This window comes from Bos mutus, chromosome 24, assembly GCF_027580195.1.
Source record: "Bos mutus isolate GX-2022 chromosome 24, NWIPB_WYAK_1.1, whole genome shotgun sequence".
Taxonomy (NCBI): domain Eukaryota; kingdom Metazoa; phylum Chordata; class Mammalia; order Artiodactyla; family Bovidae; genus Bos; species Bos mutus.
The window spans coordinates 7533940-7550511 of record NC_091640.1 but is presented as its reverse complement, the minus strand read 5'-3'; the positions used below and the strand labels follow the sequence as shown (position 1 = coordinate 7550511).

General features: G+C 42.9%; 1 protein-coding gene across 1 annotated transcript in view; it reads left to right on the top strand.

Annotated features, from left to right (window-relative positions):
- Positions 1–14034, top strand: part of DOK6 (docking protein 6) — a 414927-nt gene extending 400893 nt beyond the window's left edge. The window contains exon 8 of the mRNA XM_070361670.1: positions 13690–14034. Within this exon, the coding sequence (XP_070217771.1) occupies positions 13690–13829 (140 nt within the window). The 3' untranslated portion in view covers positions 13830–14034. The remainder of the gene's footprint in view (positions 1–13689) is intronic.
- The last annotated feature ends 2538 nt before the right edge of the window (positions 14035–16572 follow it).

Below are 16572 nucleotides of genomic sequence, written 5' to 3'. Positions count from 1 at the left end.
ACTGAGGACCCTGAGGACGTAGGTGCTGCGCAGGGGAGTCTGCCTTTATCCCGGACAGGTGTGGAGGGGAGGGACGGCCCAATGCTCACAGTCACCCCTGCAAAGAACAGAACCGAGAAGCGGGACACTGCTGTCAGGAAGACCAGCTGGGCGGCTGCAGCCATAAACATGGTGGGAAATTTAGGGTAAAGGGAATGAGCATGAAGAAAGCACGTGGATGCACGAGGCTTCGGGGAGGAAGAAGCTGCAGGACTCAGTGGCTGACGGTGGCAGAGCCCGCAGACTAGACGGGCTGCAGCTCGCTGACCCGGGCTGTCGGGTTGATGGGTGCCGCTCACTGAAACAGCAAGTGCAGGAGTACAGGAAATCGGGCAAGAATGCTGGGTTCAGTATTGAAACACCCTTTCTCAGTAGCAGACAAGCTTTTGTCTCCTGGCCATGCTCTCCTGTTTCAGCGACCAATGCCAAGATGAAGAGGCACAAACGTTTTCTTCATTTTTAAAGCCTCTCATTCTTTGTCCGTAGGTGACAGAGAACTTGCAGCCATCAGACCTCCAGCTGTTGGGCTTTTCCAGACAAGAACCCCCAAAGCAACTCACCTTTCCCTCCTCCATTTTTAGAAAAAAAATTATCTCTTCAATGTATCAGAGCCTAGTTATTTAGTCAATTCAACGATATCTAGAAACACATTTCAAATAAAAGGGAAGCAGAAATGAAGGCATTAACGCAACATGTGGGGATCTACCCCTTTGCTGGTTTAGTTACACTGTCTCACTTCTGCTTCAAGGCTCTGGGGGTTTCTAGGACGCTTCTCATCCCACAGATAAAGAGGAACCTCAGGCTTCAGTTACAGTCAGGATGCTGAGCTCAAGTCTATCACACCCCGATTATTTAACGTTCCTGTGTGCCCCATCCAGTTTCTCCTCAGAGTTTCTAAAAGGTGTAGTACTCTGCCATCTCAGTCGTGTTTCTAAGCCTGCCGAAACCATTTTCACTGCTGTCCGATAACTCCGCTCGAGGCGCACACCAGGGAGAGGCTGCTGGTCTCCCAAAGCAGCAGTTCTCAAGGTCCCAGCTCCCGTCTCCCAGGCTGAGAGGAATACGTTTCTTACGCAGCTAAACTTCTCGGCTTCATTTTCTTCCTAAGAATTACAATTTCTACTCTCCTCCTGATGGAAGGAAACAGGAGGGCCTATTTGCTGTGGCTGAATTCACACAATACTGCATGGAATTCACGGGGTCGAGTGGAAATGCTCTCCTTTCTCTTTGTTCAGCGTCCTCCTGGTCCCTTGTCTATGATTCCCTGTTTCCAGCTCCTGCGAGATACCTCTTCTTTGTCTTAGTTGCTACACACATCTTCCCTGATTCTTTCATTATCATTTCATTGGATTCATGTTTGGAATGAGTTGTCTACCAGAAAAAAAGTGTTTTAAATATACACGTGACTTAAGACCCAAAGTTATAATCGTCAGAAAACAGTATTACCAGCCTGAAATATATATATATACACACACATATATATACATTTGTGTGTATATATGTATATATCCACAAATATAAATTTATGTGTGTATGGGCTCAGTTGCTCAATCATGTCCAACTCTTTGTGACTCCATGGACTGTAACCCGCCAGGCTCTCTGTCCATGGGATTTCCCAGGCAAGAATACTGGAGTGGGTTGCCATTCCCCCCTTCAGGGGATCTTTCCGACCCAGTGCTTGAACCCATGTCTCTTGCGTCTTCTGCACTGGTAGGCAGATTCTTTACCACTAGCAAAACTAGGGAAGCCCATATATATTTATACTTATATACCCACACAAAGCAAAGAAAGTAGACAATGCACTCACATTGGGCAGACTTGTCTTAGGTAAAAAAGTAACTTCCTATAAATTTTTTAACAAAAATAGTTTTCTGACCACTTCAAGGCTACTCACCACCATTGTCAGGGCCCCTCAGTGAATCAACCCAGCTGAAATGTTTTCTGACATGTTCATTTCAGTTGCTCAGTCATGTCTGACTCTTTGCGACCCCAACATGCCAGGCCTCCCTGTCCATCACCAACTCCTGGAGTCTACCCAAACTCATGTCCATTGAGTTGATGATGCCATCCAACCATCTCATCCTCTGTCGACCCCTTCTCTTCCTGCCCTCAATCTTTCCTAGCATCAGGGTCTTTTCAAATGAGTCAGTTCTTCGCATCAGGTGGCCAAAGTATTGGAGTTTCAGCTTCAACATCAGTCCTTCCAATGAATACTCAGGATTGATCTCCTTTACGGTGGACTGGTTGGATCTCCTTGCAGTCCAAGGGACTCTCAAGAGTCTTCTCCAACACCACAGTTCAAAAGCATCAATTCTTTGGTGCTCAGCTTGCTTCACAGTCCAACTCTCACACCCACCTAACTACTGAAAAAACCGTAGCCTTGACTAGATGGACATTTGTTGACAAAGTACTGTCTCTGCTTTTTAACGTGCTGTCTAGGTTGGTCATAACTTTCCTTCCAAGGAGTAAGTGTCTTTTAATTTTTGACATGTAAATAGTAGCTAATGAATGCTTTCCTGGGAAAGTCATTAAAATTGAGGCTTCAAAGAACTGAATGCTGTCCAGCTTCTGAGGGGTTAAACTCAAAATTTAATCCTTTTAGATGTGGTATCAAACAGTGACAAATGATCCTGTATTTGAACTTCAACTGCTTTTGTACTTAGAAAAATCTCCCAATTTGAACTATTTTCCTAAATTTCTTTCCAATGATTTTCAATGCTTATTTTTTCACTTCTTTTCAAGGTCTTTGTAATTTACTTTTATCTATCATGGAGGAAAGAATATAAACTAGTATGCTTCCTTAAAGAGTTGGCCAAATTTCCCAGAACTAGAAATTTTTTGAAAATGATAAGAGTTAGAATAGACTTATATAGAGGTATGAAGACTTGAGCAACCATAAAGCTGTTCTGTCTCTGACTTAATTAGAAAATTTTAATTTTTACATGGTTTATCAATTTATACTAAGTCAGTGTTATTAATTATGTAAACATAAATGGTTTTCATTAAAATATTATGTTCCACAGCAGTAGTGAAAATGAGTGAATTCAGTAACAATGGCCAATTCACCATTGTGAACATAATCCAAGATCAATCTGAAGGGGTTACTGATAATTTTATAAGATTTAGCATCCTATTTCTAGAAGCTGCTACTGCTGCTGAGTCACTTCAGTCATGTCCAACTCTTTGCGACCCCATGGACTATAGCCCACCAGGCTATTCTGTCCATGAGATTCCCCAGACAAGAATACTGGAGTGGGTTGCCATTTCCTTCTCCAGAAGATCTTCCCAACCTGGGGATCGAAACTGCATCCTGACCGCTCTGCAGGCAGATTCTCTACCATTGAGCCTATTCTAGTAAGTGATTGTTAAATATATATGTATCTTTTAAACTGATAAAAACTAACATTTCTGATTTCTACAATTATAAAATTGAAGTAAAACATATAAAGAAATATAGACTCTTGGGGGAAAAAAGTGAATCTCCATATTCTTATTGTCAAGAAACATGAAATACAAGTAATTCAGATTATCCTGTGCTCTTTAGAAAATGAATATGATGGAGAGAAATTAAAAGGGAAAAAAAAAGGCATGAGGTCTGCTTGCTCCCTTGCCTCTAAAATATGTTTTTGTTTGCAAAAGCATACTCTTTTCTCTGGTTGTTGTGCTAACTGTGAGGTAGACAAACTTCTGGGGTCAGTGAAGAGTTTAGAGCCAGCAGAGGGCAAGAGGGTCAGTCCTGCAGGGCTACCAGATGGATTAAGTTAATCAGTGCAAGTGAAACCTCTGCTGCTTCCTGGGACATAATTAAGTTCAGTTCAGTTCAGTAGCTCAGTCGTGTCTGACTCTTTGCGACCCCATGAATCACGGCACACCAGGCCTCCCTGTCCATCACCAACTCCCGGAGTTCACTCAAACTCACGTCTGTCAAGTCAGTGATGCCATCCAGCCATCTCATCCTCTGTTGTCCCCTTCTCCTCCTGCCCCTAATCCCTCCCAGCATCAGAGCCTTTTCCAATGAGTCAACTCTTCGCATGAGGTGGCCAAAGTACTGGAGTTTCAGCTTTAGCATTCCTTCCAAAGAACACCCAGGGCTGATCTCCTTTAGGTTGGACTGGTTGGTTCTCCTTGCAGTCCAAGGGACTCTCAAGAGTCTTCTCCAACACCACAGTTCAAAAGCATCAATTCTTCAGTGCTCAGCTTTCTTCACAGTCCAACTCTCACATCTATACATGACCACTGGAAAAACCATACCCTTGACTAGACGGACCTTTGTTGGGACACAATTAGTGATCAGTATTAATGACCAGTAATATCATGACCCGAGCACTCGGCTACTTAATGCCCGATTGTATCCAACCCAAGGTCACCCGCTGAGGCCAGTACCAGCCTCAGAGGCTGTGCTCCCCACCCTTCCCTGTCCTGGCCTGTTTTCAGTGACATGACTACAGGCAACATGACATTATACAATGGCAATAATTCCACAAGCATCGTTCAGCCTTTTGACATGAGTACTTAATAGTAAAAAAAAAAAAAAAACTGATTAAAATATATTTCAATCTCTCACAGAGTTAAAGATAACTAATTAAAAATTAAAAGGGCTTCCCTGGTGGTCCAGTAGTTGGGAATCCACCTGCCAGTGCTGGGGACGTGGGTTTACTCCTTGGTCTGGGAAGATCCCACGTTCCGGGGCAACTGAGCCCATGCGCCACAACTACCGAGCCTCGGAGCCACAGCTACTGAAGACCGTATGCCCGGGGGCTGGTGCTCTGCAACCAGTATCACAGGAGGTCCCGCAACGAGGGAGTAGCCCCCGCTCACCCTAAACAGAGAAACCCGGCACAGCAACAAAGACTCAGCACAGCCAAAAAACACAATAAAATTCATTTTTAAAAAAATTAAAAACTTTTTCTGGAGTTGAGCTGTAGGAGTTGCTTGTATATTTTTGAGATTAGTTGTTTGTCAGTTGCTTCATTTGCTATTATTTTCTCCCATTCTGAAGGCTGTCTTTTCACCTTGCTAATAGTTTCCTTTGATGTGCAGAAGCTTTTAAGGTTAATTAGGTCCCATTTGTTTATTTTTGTTTTTATTTACAATATTCTGGGAGGTGGGTCATAGAGGATCCTGCTGTGATGTATGTCAGAGAGTGTTTTGCCTATGTTCTCCTCTAGGAGTTTTATAGTTTCTGGTCTTACGTTTAGATCTTTAATCCATTTTGAGTTTATTTTTGTGTATGGTGTGTCTGATGTATAGAACAGTCTTATGGACTCTGTGGGAGAGGGAGAAGGTGGGAAGATTTGGGAGAATGGCATTGAAACATGTAAAATATCATGTATGAAACGAGTTGCCAGTCCAGGTTCAATGCATGATACTGGATGCTTGGGGCCAGTGCACTGGGACGACCCAGAGGGATGGAATGGGGAGGGAGGAGGGAGGAGGGTTCAGGATGGGGAACACATGTATACCTGTGGCGGATTCATTTTGATATTTGGCAAAACTAATACAATTTTGTAAAGTTTAAAAATAAAAAAAAATTAAAAACTAACTGGGAATTAAGATGGCTTTCATTGCTGTCTGCTGGGTACACTGATGGTAAAATGCATACCAAGAATTTTTCAGCCTGCCTAGAAAAGTACTTTGAAATGTTTGCAGTACTTTTTCATAAAAGAGAAGAAATGTCCACGTCACCTCCTTTGCTCTGTACTCCCTAACTCCATTTTCATGGATCACAGATCTCCTATTCTCTATTTATCTGGCTATTTTCAAAACAACTAGAGAAATCACTGCAATATCGACCTACCAGGAAGCGCTGCTAACCAGAAACTCTAGGCTTCAGATTTCCAGGTTCTGAAATTCTCACAGTTTATTGACTACATGAGGAAACTTAAAATAGTGAATATAATTATACTGAGAGGTACTCGTAGGTCTTTCTCAGCAAGAATAAGCATCCTCACTTCTCACCACTCCCACCCATTTTGGCCTCATTCTTGTGCAAGTTGGTACCAGCAGTTTTCATCTCTGTTATTGGACTTGGAGGAATGCTGATTAGCTGGAGATAATAAGGAAGAATGATAAGTAAACCTAAGGAAATGTACATAAAATCAGAGGCTTCTTTCTTTCTACCTTTGAAACACCTTCTCTGAGAAATTGTTCTCTCTGGGGCTAAATTTTCTCTCTCAGTTGCATGATGGTGGGAAAGGATTGCGAACAGCTCCTCTGTAGTCTCATTGAGTAAGCCAGCAACTCTGATCCACTCGCTCATCTTTAAATCATTCAAAAGTCTTCCTCATCCTTTAGAAAAAATATCCAGTCGGCTTCATAAGATGTAACAAACTCCCCAGGGTGTGCTCTCTCCATGCTTCCATCTCACCTGCTACAACTCACCATCTAGAGCTTTATCTTTCATCATGAGCATCACCAGGGCCTGATTCCTAATGAGGAGATACAGAGTCTGAAAGCCATGACTGTTTGGGTACTGTGGTCTAATGCAGACAAAATATTTACAAATCTAAGAAGACAGGGACATCCCTGGTAGTCTGGTGACTAAGAATCTGCCTTCCAATAGAGGGGCTGTGGGTTCGATCCCTAGTCAGGGAACTAAGGGCCCACAACTAAGACCCAACGCTGTCAAATAAGTATTTTTAGAAAATCTAAGAAGACATAATTTTGTTTGTGGTTATCAGAATGTTTCCCAGAGCTCTGAAAAATCAACCTAATCCTTACTAAAAGGAGAAGTTCAAGGCAAATTTCTTCATAGGATGAGATGAGAAATCAGATGTGTTGAGTGCTAAGCAGGTTTCTGGACACACACCCTCAAACTCATCTCAGAGTCCTCAGACTAAACATAAGCTCAGTGTGTATCCACTGCAGAATAAAACTGCACTGCGTTCTATGAAAACCTGACAGTAAATTTTCAATCAACTTGTTTATTGCCCTCAATCTAGTCTTTTTTTTTTTTTGCAAACTTCCTCCTGCATAAACTTATGTGACATTCAATTTTTTCTATAATATTTCTGTCGTAAATCAAATCTCTAATTTATAACTCTCATAATAAATCTCATATACTATATAGGAAAGCCCCACTCTCTTGGAAAAGTGTTTCTATGCATTCGTTTAAAATCCTTAGAGAAGAATTACAGCAAATGAAATTCTCCTTCTTCTCCTTAAGATGTCATCTTAAGGATGATCAGCTGATATGTATTCTTGTAATTACTTTGCAGGCAGTTAATGTGACTAGATAGTAAATGTGTTAAAATGCTTCAGATACTAGTTCTGCAGATCTCAGCTTGAACTGGGCACACCCTACTTCATGATCCTTAATAGTTCTTTGATTGCTAAAACTTTCTATAAATACGTTCAAAATGGAAACAAAGGTGTATCAATATGTAACTCATTTATATTAACAGAGAAGAAAATGGCATCCCACTCCAATATTCTTGCCTGGGAAATCCCATGGACAGAGGAGCCTGGCAAGCTACAGTTCATGGGGTCATAAAAGAGTTGGACACAACTTAGCAACTAAACAAATTTATATTAACATTATATTAAAAATATATACCTAAACTCTTGAAAATAGCAATGAAAAATTTATAGCTCAAAAACTAAATATATCTACTTTTATTTTTATAATATTGTCCCATTCCTTTTTGAGCACCATTAATACATTTTTTTCACATATTCTCTACTGTTTCAACTTTGATTATCCCATGTTAATATTTACCATTTTATTAGCTGCCACAGATTGCTTACAAATTCCACAGCTACTCAAATGCAGTCTGCTGACAGAGTTCAACTAAATTTTACTGTTGTAGAAAATTAATATCACAGCTGTATAAAATTAGATCCCAGTAGGTAATTAGAATACAAGAGAAATAAAATGTATGCAACAGGAATAAATAAATGGTACATCAACCAAAATAACAGAAGACTATTTTTGGCCTAGAAAATTTATGAAATGGGTATTAAAAAACATAATTCTGTATGAATCAAATAAAACCATCTTTAAAGCAAATTAAAGTATTAGAAGGATATTGTGTTTGATTTTTTTTTTTTTCCCAGCATGAGAATGCGGCTGCTAACTCATCAGTTTCTCATAACTGGAGGAGGGTACTACATAGGATTAAATACTATGCATTTTTCCATTCAAAATTTTCTAATCTTTAAAGAGATGAGTTGTGGAAGGCCCACAGATTTGGATTCTGCCAGTGCGGGAAGGAAGGGATTCCAAAGATAAAGGGCATCCATCACAAACATCCAAGTCCCGGGAGCTGTCCGTCAGGAAATGAACAGCCGTGTGCCGCTTCTCAGAGACAGAGACAGAGGGAGAGGGAGTGTCTGAGATAACCATTGGCACGAGCCTCTAGAATCCAGGTGTTTTGGTTCCCAAAATCTTCAGAGAAGTCTACATCCCTCAGATGCTAAATGCATTAAAAGACTGAGAACCTAAAAAAAAAAAAAGAATATTTAAATATCTACTTATGAAATAAGCCAAAAAGGTCCATTGTTTTGGGGGTGAAAGTGCCATTATGAATAACAAAAAATATGAATGTATATTAAAGAAAGGAGAACAAGACAGGGAAGGACAAAGGGAAAAGAAAGGTTTTTCAAATTAAAATTAGAGCAGCAGAATCTTTTTTATAATTTAGTAAGCTTGGAAGGTAAAGTAAACCTCAAATCCACAAAATAAAGCAGCAGAAAAGAGAGTGAAGATGGAAAAGACTGGGAAGTTGTCAGAACAGTACTAGGACATATAAATAGTAGAAGGTTAGAAGAAGAACAAAGGTGGGAGAGAGAGCAGAGAAGATGATGGGAGGGAAATAATTAACAAAAATTATAATAATAATTCAGAAGTATTTCCCAGAAATGAGACACCTTTGTTCCTTGATTGAAAAAAAATCTCATAAAGCCTTTGGAAAAATACTCACACTGAGACTCATGAACCTCATAACAAAGGATCAATGGCAGGTGTTACTGCAAACGCTTTGCTTCTCCTCGGTAGCCGGCTGTGAAGACTGAACTGGTGGGCTGCGTGTGTGTACCACAGAATACCCTGCTCTCAGTGTTAATCCTGTTATACACACATGAATGTATACACTATGAGACTGTGCTATCATGAATTAACACATTTAACACATGATCCTATTGACAGAAACTATTACAACAGCCATTATACACTTGAGGGACAGAAGAGTCGAGGAACAGAGCGAGAACTCAAAGCCACGTCCTCTTCCGTCAGAGCTAACACGATCAACCATCGCACAACACAGGATCCTCAGGACATGAACCAAGAGAGATTCACAGTGAATTAAAAAGCTGAAGATAGTAGAGGAAATTTATGAAAATGTAAAAACAACTTGTAAGAAAATATTTTAATAATGTGATAAAGAAAGACTTATTTCAAGACACAAAACCAGAAACCACAAACACTTGACTACAAAATTTAAACACTTAATTGTAGCAAAAAGAAATTAAACAAGATGCAATTTTTTATCCTTCAGGTTGGCAAAATTTTTTAATCTAATAATCCAGATCTATCTAACATTAGGATAAAAAGTATTTTAATACCCTCTAGGTGGGAATGTAAATTAGTGTAATGCAAATTGACAGTTTATATCAGAAACATGGTGGCATGAAACCTTTAAAATTTTCCTTTTTTGAAAATTGAAGATGAAAAATTACACGTTATATTTAATCATTTTATGTAATCTTAAAGAATTTCGGTAGCAAGTACAAATACCTCCCAGAGAAAAAGTCAAGAGAATAATAATCCCTGATCCCCTGGAGGAGGGCACGGCAACCCACTCCAGTGTTTTTGCCTGGAGGCTGGCGGGCTACAGTCCTTGGGGTCGCACAGAGTCAGACACAACTGAGCACAAGGCACCGGAGGGGAAGTTTAGGAAGAACTGAAATAGAGTCTCTGTTGAGTGGAGTGAACAGGTCTATTCCAGCAAGTTTTTAATTTAAGCCACAAAGTTGATTTCTGTTTTTTGTTTTGTTTTCATCAACAGTGTCTAGGGGCAGAATTCAAATGAATGTTGAGAAAATGATTAATTATTTCTCTCTTTTCTTCTCATACTCATTGTTGCCAAAATCAAACAGCATTTATTAAGCGTAAGTTCAGCTCGGATTGAGGTATATTATTTTTGTGATAAGTATTAAATAACATCAGTTATCAACTGTCTGTAAAGACATGATTGAGGTAAGAAAAATTCACCATTTCATTTCCAATTAGACTAGAAACTGTTTGTAGAGGAGATGAAGAAATCTTCAAGATGACTGAATGAGAATATTCAAAGCCTGTCATAATAAGGACAGCACACTGCGATGATGGAGAAAGTATAGACACTGAATAGGAAGTCAAACAGAAGTGTGGATACACTCAGCATAGAAAGAAGGGGGGAAACTAACTATTAGGCACCTACCACCCCAGGTGTCTTCCTGTATGTTGTTTGGTTTGAAAGTATATGTGTGTGTTCAGTCATGTCCAACTGTTTGTGATCGCATGACCCCTGCCAGGCTCCTCTGTCCATGGCATTTTCCAGGCAGGAATACTGGAGTGGGTTGCCATTTCCTCCTCCAGGGGATCATCCCGACCCAGGGATCTAACCCGGGTCTCCTGCATTGCAGACAGATTCTTTTCCCATTGTGCCACCTGGGAAGCCCATGTGGTTTTGTTTAACCCTCAAAATGCCTTAGGAAAGGGACTTCCCCGGTGATCCAGTGGTTAAGACTCTGTGCTTCCACTGCAGGGGGCAAGGGTTGGGGTTCGATCCCTGGTTGGGGAACGAAGATCGTGCATGCCACATGGCGTGACCCCCCCAAAAAAAATACCTTAGGAAAGTGTGTTCTGTCTGTGCAAGAAAATGAGGCTCCAAAAGGGACAGTAGGGCTGGATTTGAACTCAGGGCTGTATGTTTCCGTTGAGGGGACGGCGGGTCTGCACAGTCTGGAGCAGGGGTCACTGTGACGGCTGGACTGACGTGTACAGCCCTGACCAAGCCCGTGGGCCACGCTGGCGTCCTGCCTTGCTCCCAGGCCGCACTGGCTGCACAGACCCTGCCCTGCTGCTGCCTGTCCCTGTCTAAGGAGCGTCCCAAAGCAGCTGGTGGACCCCAGAAACTCAGGGACCGTGGTTTCCACTACTTTGTCTTCCCTGTGGAATCTTGAACTGTTTTAGTAGCTGCTTGGCAAATGTTTCTTAAATGACTGAAGTTTTACACCAAGATTCCAGGGTCAAAACCTGGAATGCGTGGGCAAAGACGCTTCTATCTTCACAACTCCAACCTTGGCCTTCAGGCCACAGGTAATGTGAATTAAAGGTGTGCTCTCACACTGCTCTCTTTCAGATATTTCTATTTTTTTTAAGTAACAGGGTAAAACCAAGGCCAGTAACATGTCTTAACATTAGGGCTTCCAATTGGTTTTTGCTCATGAATGCCAGTCTCGCCTCCTATAAGAACTATGAATTATTATCCAGCAAGTCAATGGTGAGATAAGGAAGCAAACTGTAAAATTTTAAGCGAAGTTTCCAATATCAGGTCAGTGTATCCTAACCCTGTCATACAAGCAGCATGTAAAAAGGCCACCTCCTTAGGGAAGTCTTCACTGACTGCCCCTATGGTGGCCCTACTGGAGGAGGGCCCTCATGGCATCTGTTTCTTGCTATGATGACAGACTTGTTATTGTCTAGTCGCTAAGTCATGCCTGACTCTGCAGCCCTATGGACTGTAGCCCACCAGGCTCCTCTGTCCATGGGATTCTCTAGGCAAGAATACTGGAGTGGGCTGCCAACTCCTTCTCCAGGGTATCTTCCCATCCCAGGGATGGAACCTACATCTCCTACAGTGGCAGGCAGACTCTTTACCACTGAGCCACCGGGGACGATGCATTTAACATGTATGAATTTAATTGATACACACTGATTTCAGACTCAAAAAGCCATATTATACCACTGCTGTCATACAGACCGTGCAGAGAAGGAACCGACAAACCCAGACACCAGTAGTCTCTCAAAAGCAGTTACAGCTGGTCACGCGGGGCCAGCTCCCTAGCCCCTACTGACCTCGCCTCTGGTGGCTCCATCTTACCCCCTACACCCGGCTTCCCTTTCCTCACGGCATCTTCACGGTCCGACAGGAAAGAGAAGACACGCTCAGCTGAGGTTTTATGGGAATGTAACGACGGGACCCACAAATGAGCTGTGGATCCAGGTACTGAGCCGATGAGGACGTGTGAGCGACAGGCAGGAGCAAGGCACCCCGCCACCCTCGGGCCTGAAGGAGCAGAGAGAGGAGACGGGGTTTCTGGACCCGGAGAGGCAGGGGAGGGAGTGGGAAGATCTGGACGCCGGGAGACGCGCAGGCTGGCAGGGGCGGTGGGGCCCTCTCCGCCCTGCCCTGCTCTGAGGCTCACCCAGAGAACCAGGCTAACAGTGCCCCTAAAAGGGTATTTATCTAGAACGGAAGGCTCCACTCTCACGATTTTTCTTAATGTTAGGAGATTCTGCAACTTTAATTAGCTTTTTATTATTACCCGATGCACCCATTTTCCTCCCCAGATCTCAACAAGGATAGGGTTCTGAGTCGTCAGACACACCCGACGATGATGAGACTGGCTTTAAGCGCGGAAGCTTGCAAAGGACAGCCCCACCTGGGAGTGAGCAGATTTTGCTCTTTCTGTGTTAACAGACCGTCTTCCCTGGGTTTCTCGCCACAGAGACCAGAAAACGTATAAACCAGACTCAGCACGTTTCTTGCTTTGTGTGACGCAGAAGCTCCGAGAGCACAGCACACCACCTCTATTCCATCTTCTCTGCACACTGAGCTCATCCATCAGATACTCATCCTCACGTGGGAAGAACAATCCTGACTCATTTAGAACACACACCTGGGAAGTCCACGAGAGGCCCGAGAACGCATCCTTTCTCCTGATGTTAGCATTCCACTAGTTTTCCAGTAATTACCTTTGGATTTTGCATTAAACAAAGTTCTCACTGCAGGGGTACATCTGTGCTATACAATCGTAGTTATAATCTTTTTTTAACAAATTTTCTGTAAGAGTTAGCTTTTAGACCACTCTAGATTCATGGGGTCGCAAAGAGTCGGACACGACTGAGCTACTGAACTGAACTGAACTGAGTAACCATGGAGGTTTATCATTTGGGTTAATAACTGCATCATGAAGTGGGTACCATTACTCACAAACCCGGGGTACTGAAAACGCTATCCCCCTGTGTATTTTTTCCTGATAATTGACACTGGTTAGGATAAAATGAAGTTGACTGCTCAAAAAGGTTTTAAGGAGTGTGTCATTCGTTCCTGTATGCTGAAAAGGGACCATCAAAGAAAAGAAAGCGTTTACAGGTTCTCCACCAAAAGCAGCTTTTGGTCGTGGGGGGAGATTCTGTGCTTTTGTTCCAAGATTGAAGGACAGTAGAAGTCTGAGATCCCTGGAAAGTTCTCCCTAGCTCTCCGTCATCCAGAATTTCTGATAGCACCCGGGTCCAAAACTGGGCCCTGAAGACCACATCCTAGCCACCCCCCAGGAACCAGCCGCTGGGCACTCGCTGCCCCTCGGAGCCAGCCCCTGGTGCCGAGCCAGCCCCCCAGTACCGAGCCAGCCCCCCGGTACAGCTCTCCTTCTGTGCCCCTCCAGGTCACGGGTTCGGGCCCTCAAAGATGTCACGTGCGCAGACCTTCCCCAGCTACGCCTCGGAGCAGAGCGAGGAGACGCAACCGGCCCTGTCGCGCTCCAGCAGCTACGGCTTCAGCTACAGCTCCAGCCTCATCCAGTGACACCCAGGGCGAGGCTGAGACCAGAGAGACCGTCTGTCCGGACCGCCTGCCTGCCTGCGGGGCGCGCGCCCTCTGCCTCCCGGAGGACCAACCGCAGGGAACATTGACCTGGGTCGGGTCTGGCCCCAGTCCCGGTAGAAGGTTCAAAACTGGAGTTCTGCTTTCTTGATTCTGTGGCTAAGTCCTTTATTTATTGAGTTTCTTGGGGTGGGGGGGTGGGGGGCGTCGGTGTCTTACAAAAATAGAATCCAAATCGTCTGAACAGTCATTTAAATAAAATTCTTTGGGTCTGACAGCAGCAGGAACCTGGGCAGGGTGAGAAGTTGCCAAGCTGGACTGCACTGGACCTGGGTGAGGGCATTACCCCTGGCATTATTACTCTGGGCTCAGTCCCCCCATCTGGTGAGAGGTCTGTCTTTGGGCAGAAAGGTGACCTGCCACAAGCTGTGTGGCTCGGAGAGTTTCAACAGGGACAAATTCAGTAAGCTCTACAAATGGTACCACAACTCTCCATATAAGTAAGCCCAGTGACAATTAAGGGAACACGAAATTTAGAACACTATTACCCAGGGCCTTGTAGCTCTATTCTGTGTGTGTGCTGTGTGTGTGCGTGTGTGTCTGTAGACAAATACAGATATGGATATTGCTGTATCCATCTATATCTAACACGTATATATCCATGTGTGCCGAGAGTGACAGGATATGCTCACTTAAATTGTTGAAAACTGTAATTTGGTGCATTAAAATTAAGATTGTTATGTTGAATAACTATTTTTAAAATAGTCCTGTAAAAAAAAAAAAAGGCTTCTTATTAGCAAAGTATTTATGTATTCACGTCTGCTCCTATGACAAACGGAGGCGACAAAGTGAGAACGGGAAACTACTCTGGAAGCGAAGGGACCGGTCTGGCTGTCCTGCTCATCACGTCACGGCCCTGTCTTTCCGTTTAAGTACCCCTTGTTGTTGATGATGTTTCTCCCTTGGGCCCCCTCTGAGCTACATGGGAAGATAGGGTGTGATCCCCAATCAGCTTCCATTTAACCTGGAGGAAATGAAGGACTCTAAATGACAATCTGATTAAGGGATAAAAATACACTTTAAAAGAACTCAGACATTTTGCAGTCAAAAGAAGAAGAGCATGGAAAGGATGGTAGGTATCATTCTTAAGTGTCAGAGATGCTATTCTCAGAGAGCCTTCAGGGGCTTGTAATTACTACATAACCAGAATTGGCTGGGTTTTACTCTCATTTGACTGGATATAGGTTGGGTGGGATTATAAGAGAAAATGTATCCAACAACAACAAAAAGTTTTTTCATCCCTGAGACTAATGACAGACCTATAAGTTTTAAAAGGAAGTGGTGATTCCCACATGAACTGGGGAAGTTTGGCTAATTCAAGTCAACATAGATATTTTTTTCTAGTTTGGAGTTTACTTAAGTAAAAATAAAAATCATTCTGCCTGAATTTTCTGATGCCACATGCCTAAGATGGTCAGCTCCCAACACTCCAAGGTGGATTTAAAGAACCATGATCCTATTCTTGTAAGATGAAAACCTGATGTTTTTTTCAATATCAAAATTGTTTAAGCTTTCAGAGTTAGTCTATTGAAAGGGTACCTGATTTGCTGACCTGTGATAAGACTTTTTCATCCATGGCCATAGCTTGAATGCAGATTGACAGTTCATTATAGACAGTTACTACTAGATAAAAGCAGTATCCAGTCCCTCCTTGATAAATTTCACACTTATAGCCACTACCTAGACTCTCCACATCTCTCAGATGAGTTTGAAAATGCCATCAAGATGCTAATCATAAGAGTTAATGTGGCTGTGAAAAATAATTATCCCAAGCTTTCAGGGGTAAAAAGAAAATTACTCAAACGCTCTGCGCTGTGACTTTTGCTGACACAGCAGAAGAGCAGAAGACTGGTTGCTGATGTTCATACAGCCTTCCCTGAAGTCCCAGCTTCCAGGGTTGAACACCTCCTAATTACTTGAGCACGTGGCATTTGCATTGGAAATGCCGTTAAAGAAACACATCAGAGCGACTCCTGGCTGAGACCATTTGAGCCCAGCTCCTAGTGGCGCCGCGTTCACAGCAAGCCTGCTGCGGCTCACTCGGTCGAGCTGTTGCCTAGAGACCCCAAGTTTCTACAAGGGACTTAGGGGGAGACCCTCAGAGGTCCTGGTTTACGTCTCAGCTTTATTAATGTGCCAGCAGTACAGAAAGCAGGTCTGGGGAGGCGGGCGGGAGGGGGAGATTCTGCTGATTAGACGAGTCTGCCCTTGTGTCTGTTTGGCGGGAGACATGATACCTGCATGAAGTAGTTTCCAGAACACCATTTGCTTGTGATCATTACCAGTGAGTGTAACAGGGGGGTCCCAAAGATCAGGCATAACCTTGGGCCAGTTCATTCAGAGAATCATGTCATAAAGAGTCAGTGAGAGAGAAATTTCCTTCCTGTGTCGTTAACTCAATCTCATCACAATGAGAATAATGCTATAAAAGATTTCATGGTAAATTTTTGGAGACTTATTCTAGCCTACTCCTCTAGCTATACTTAAAATTGTAGCTAAGTCAAAACTGTTAAATGAACAGATAGAACAATTTATATTAACCTAATATACTTGGCATAAGGCAATGCACATTGTAATCAACATGACAAGCAGATAAATGTTCTACACAAACCAAAGATGAAAAGTTACTGAACCAGTCTGCTGGAACTTCGTAAAGCCAGAACCA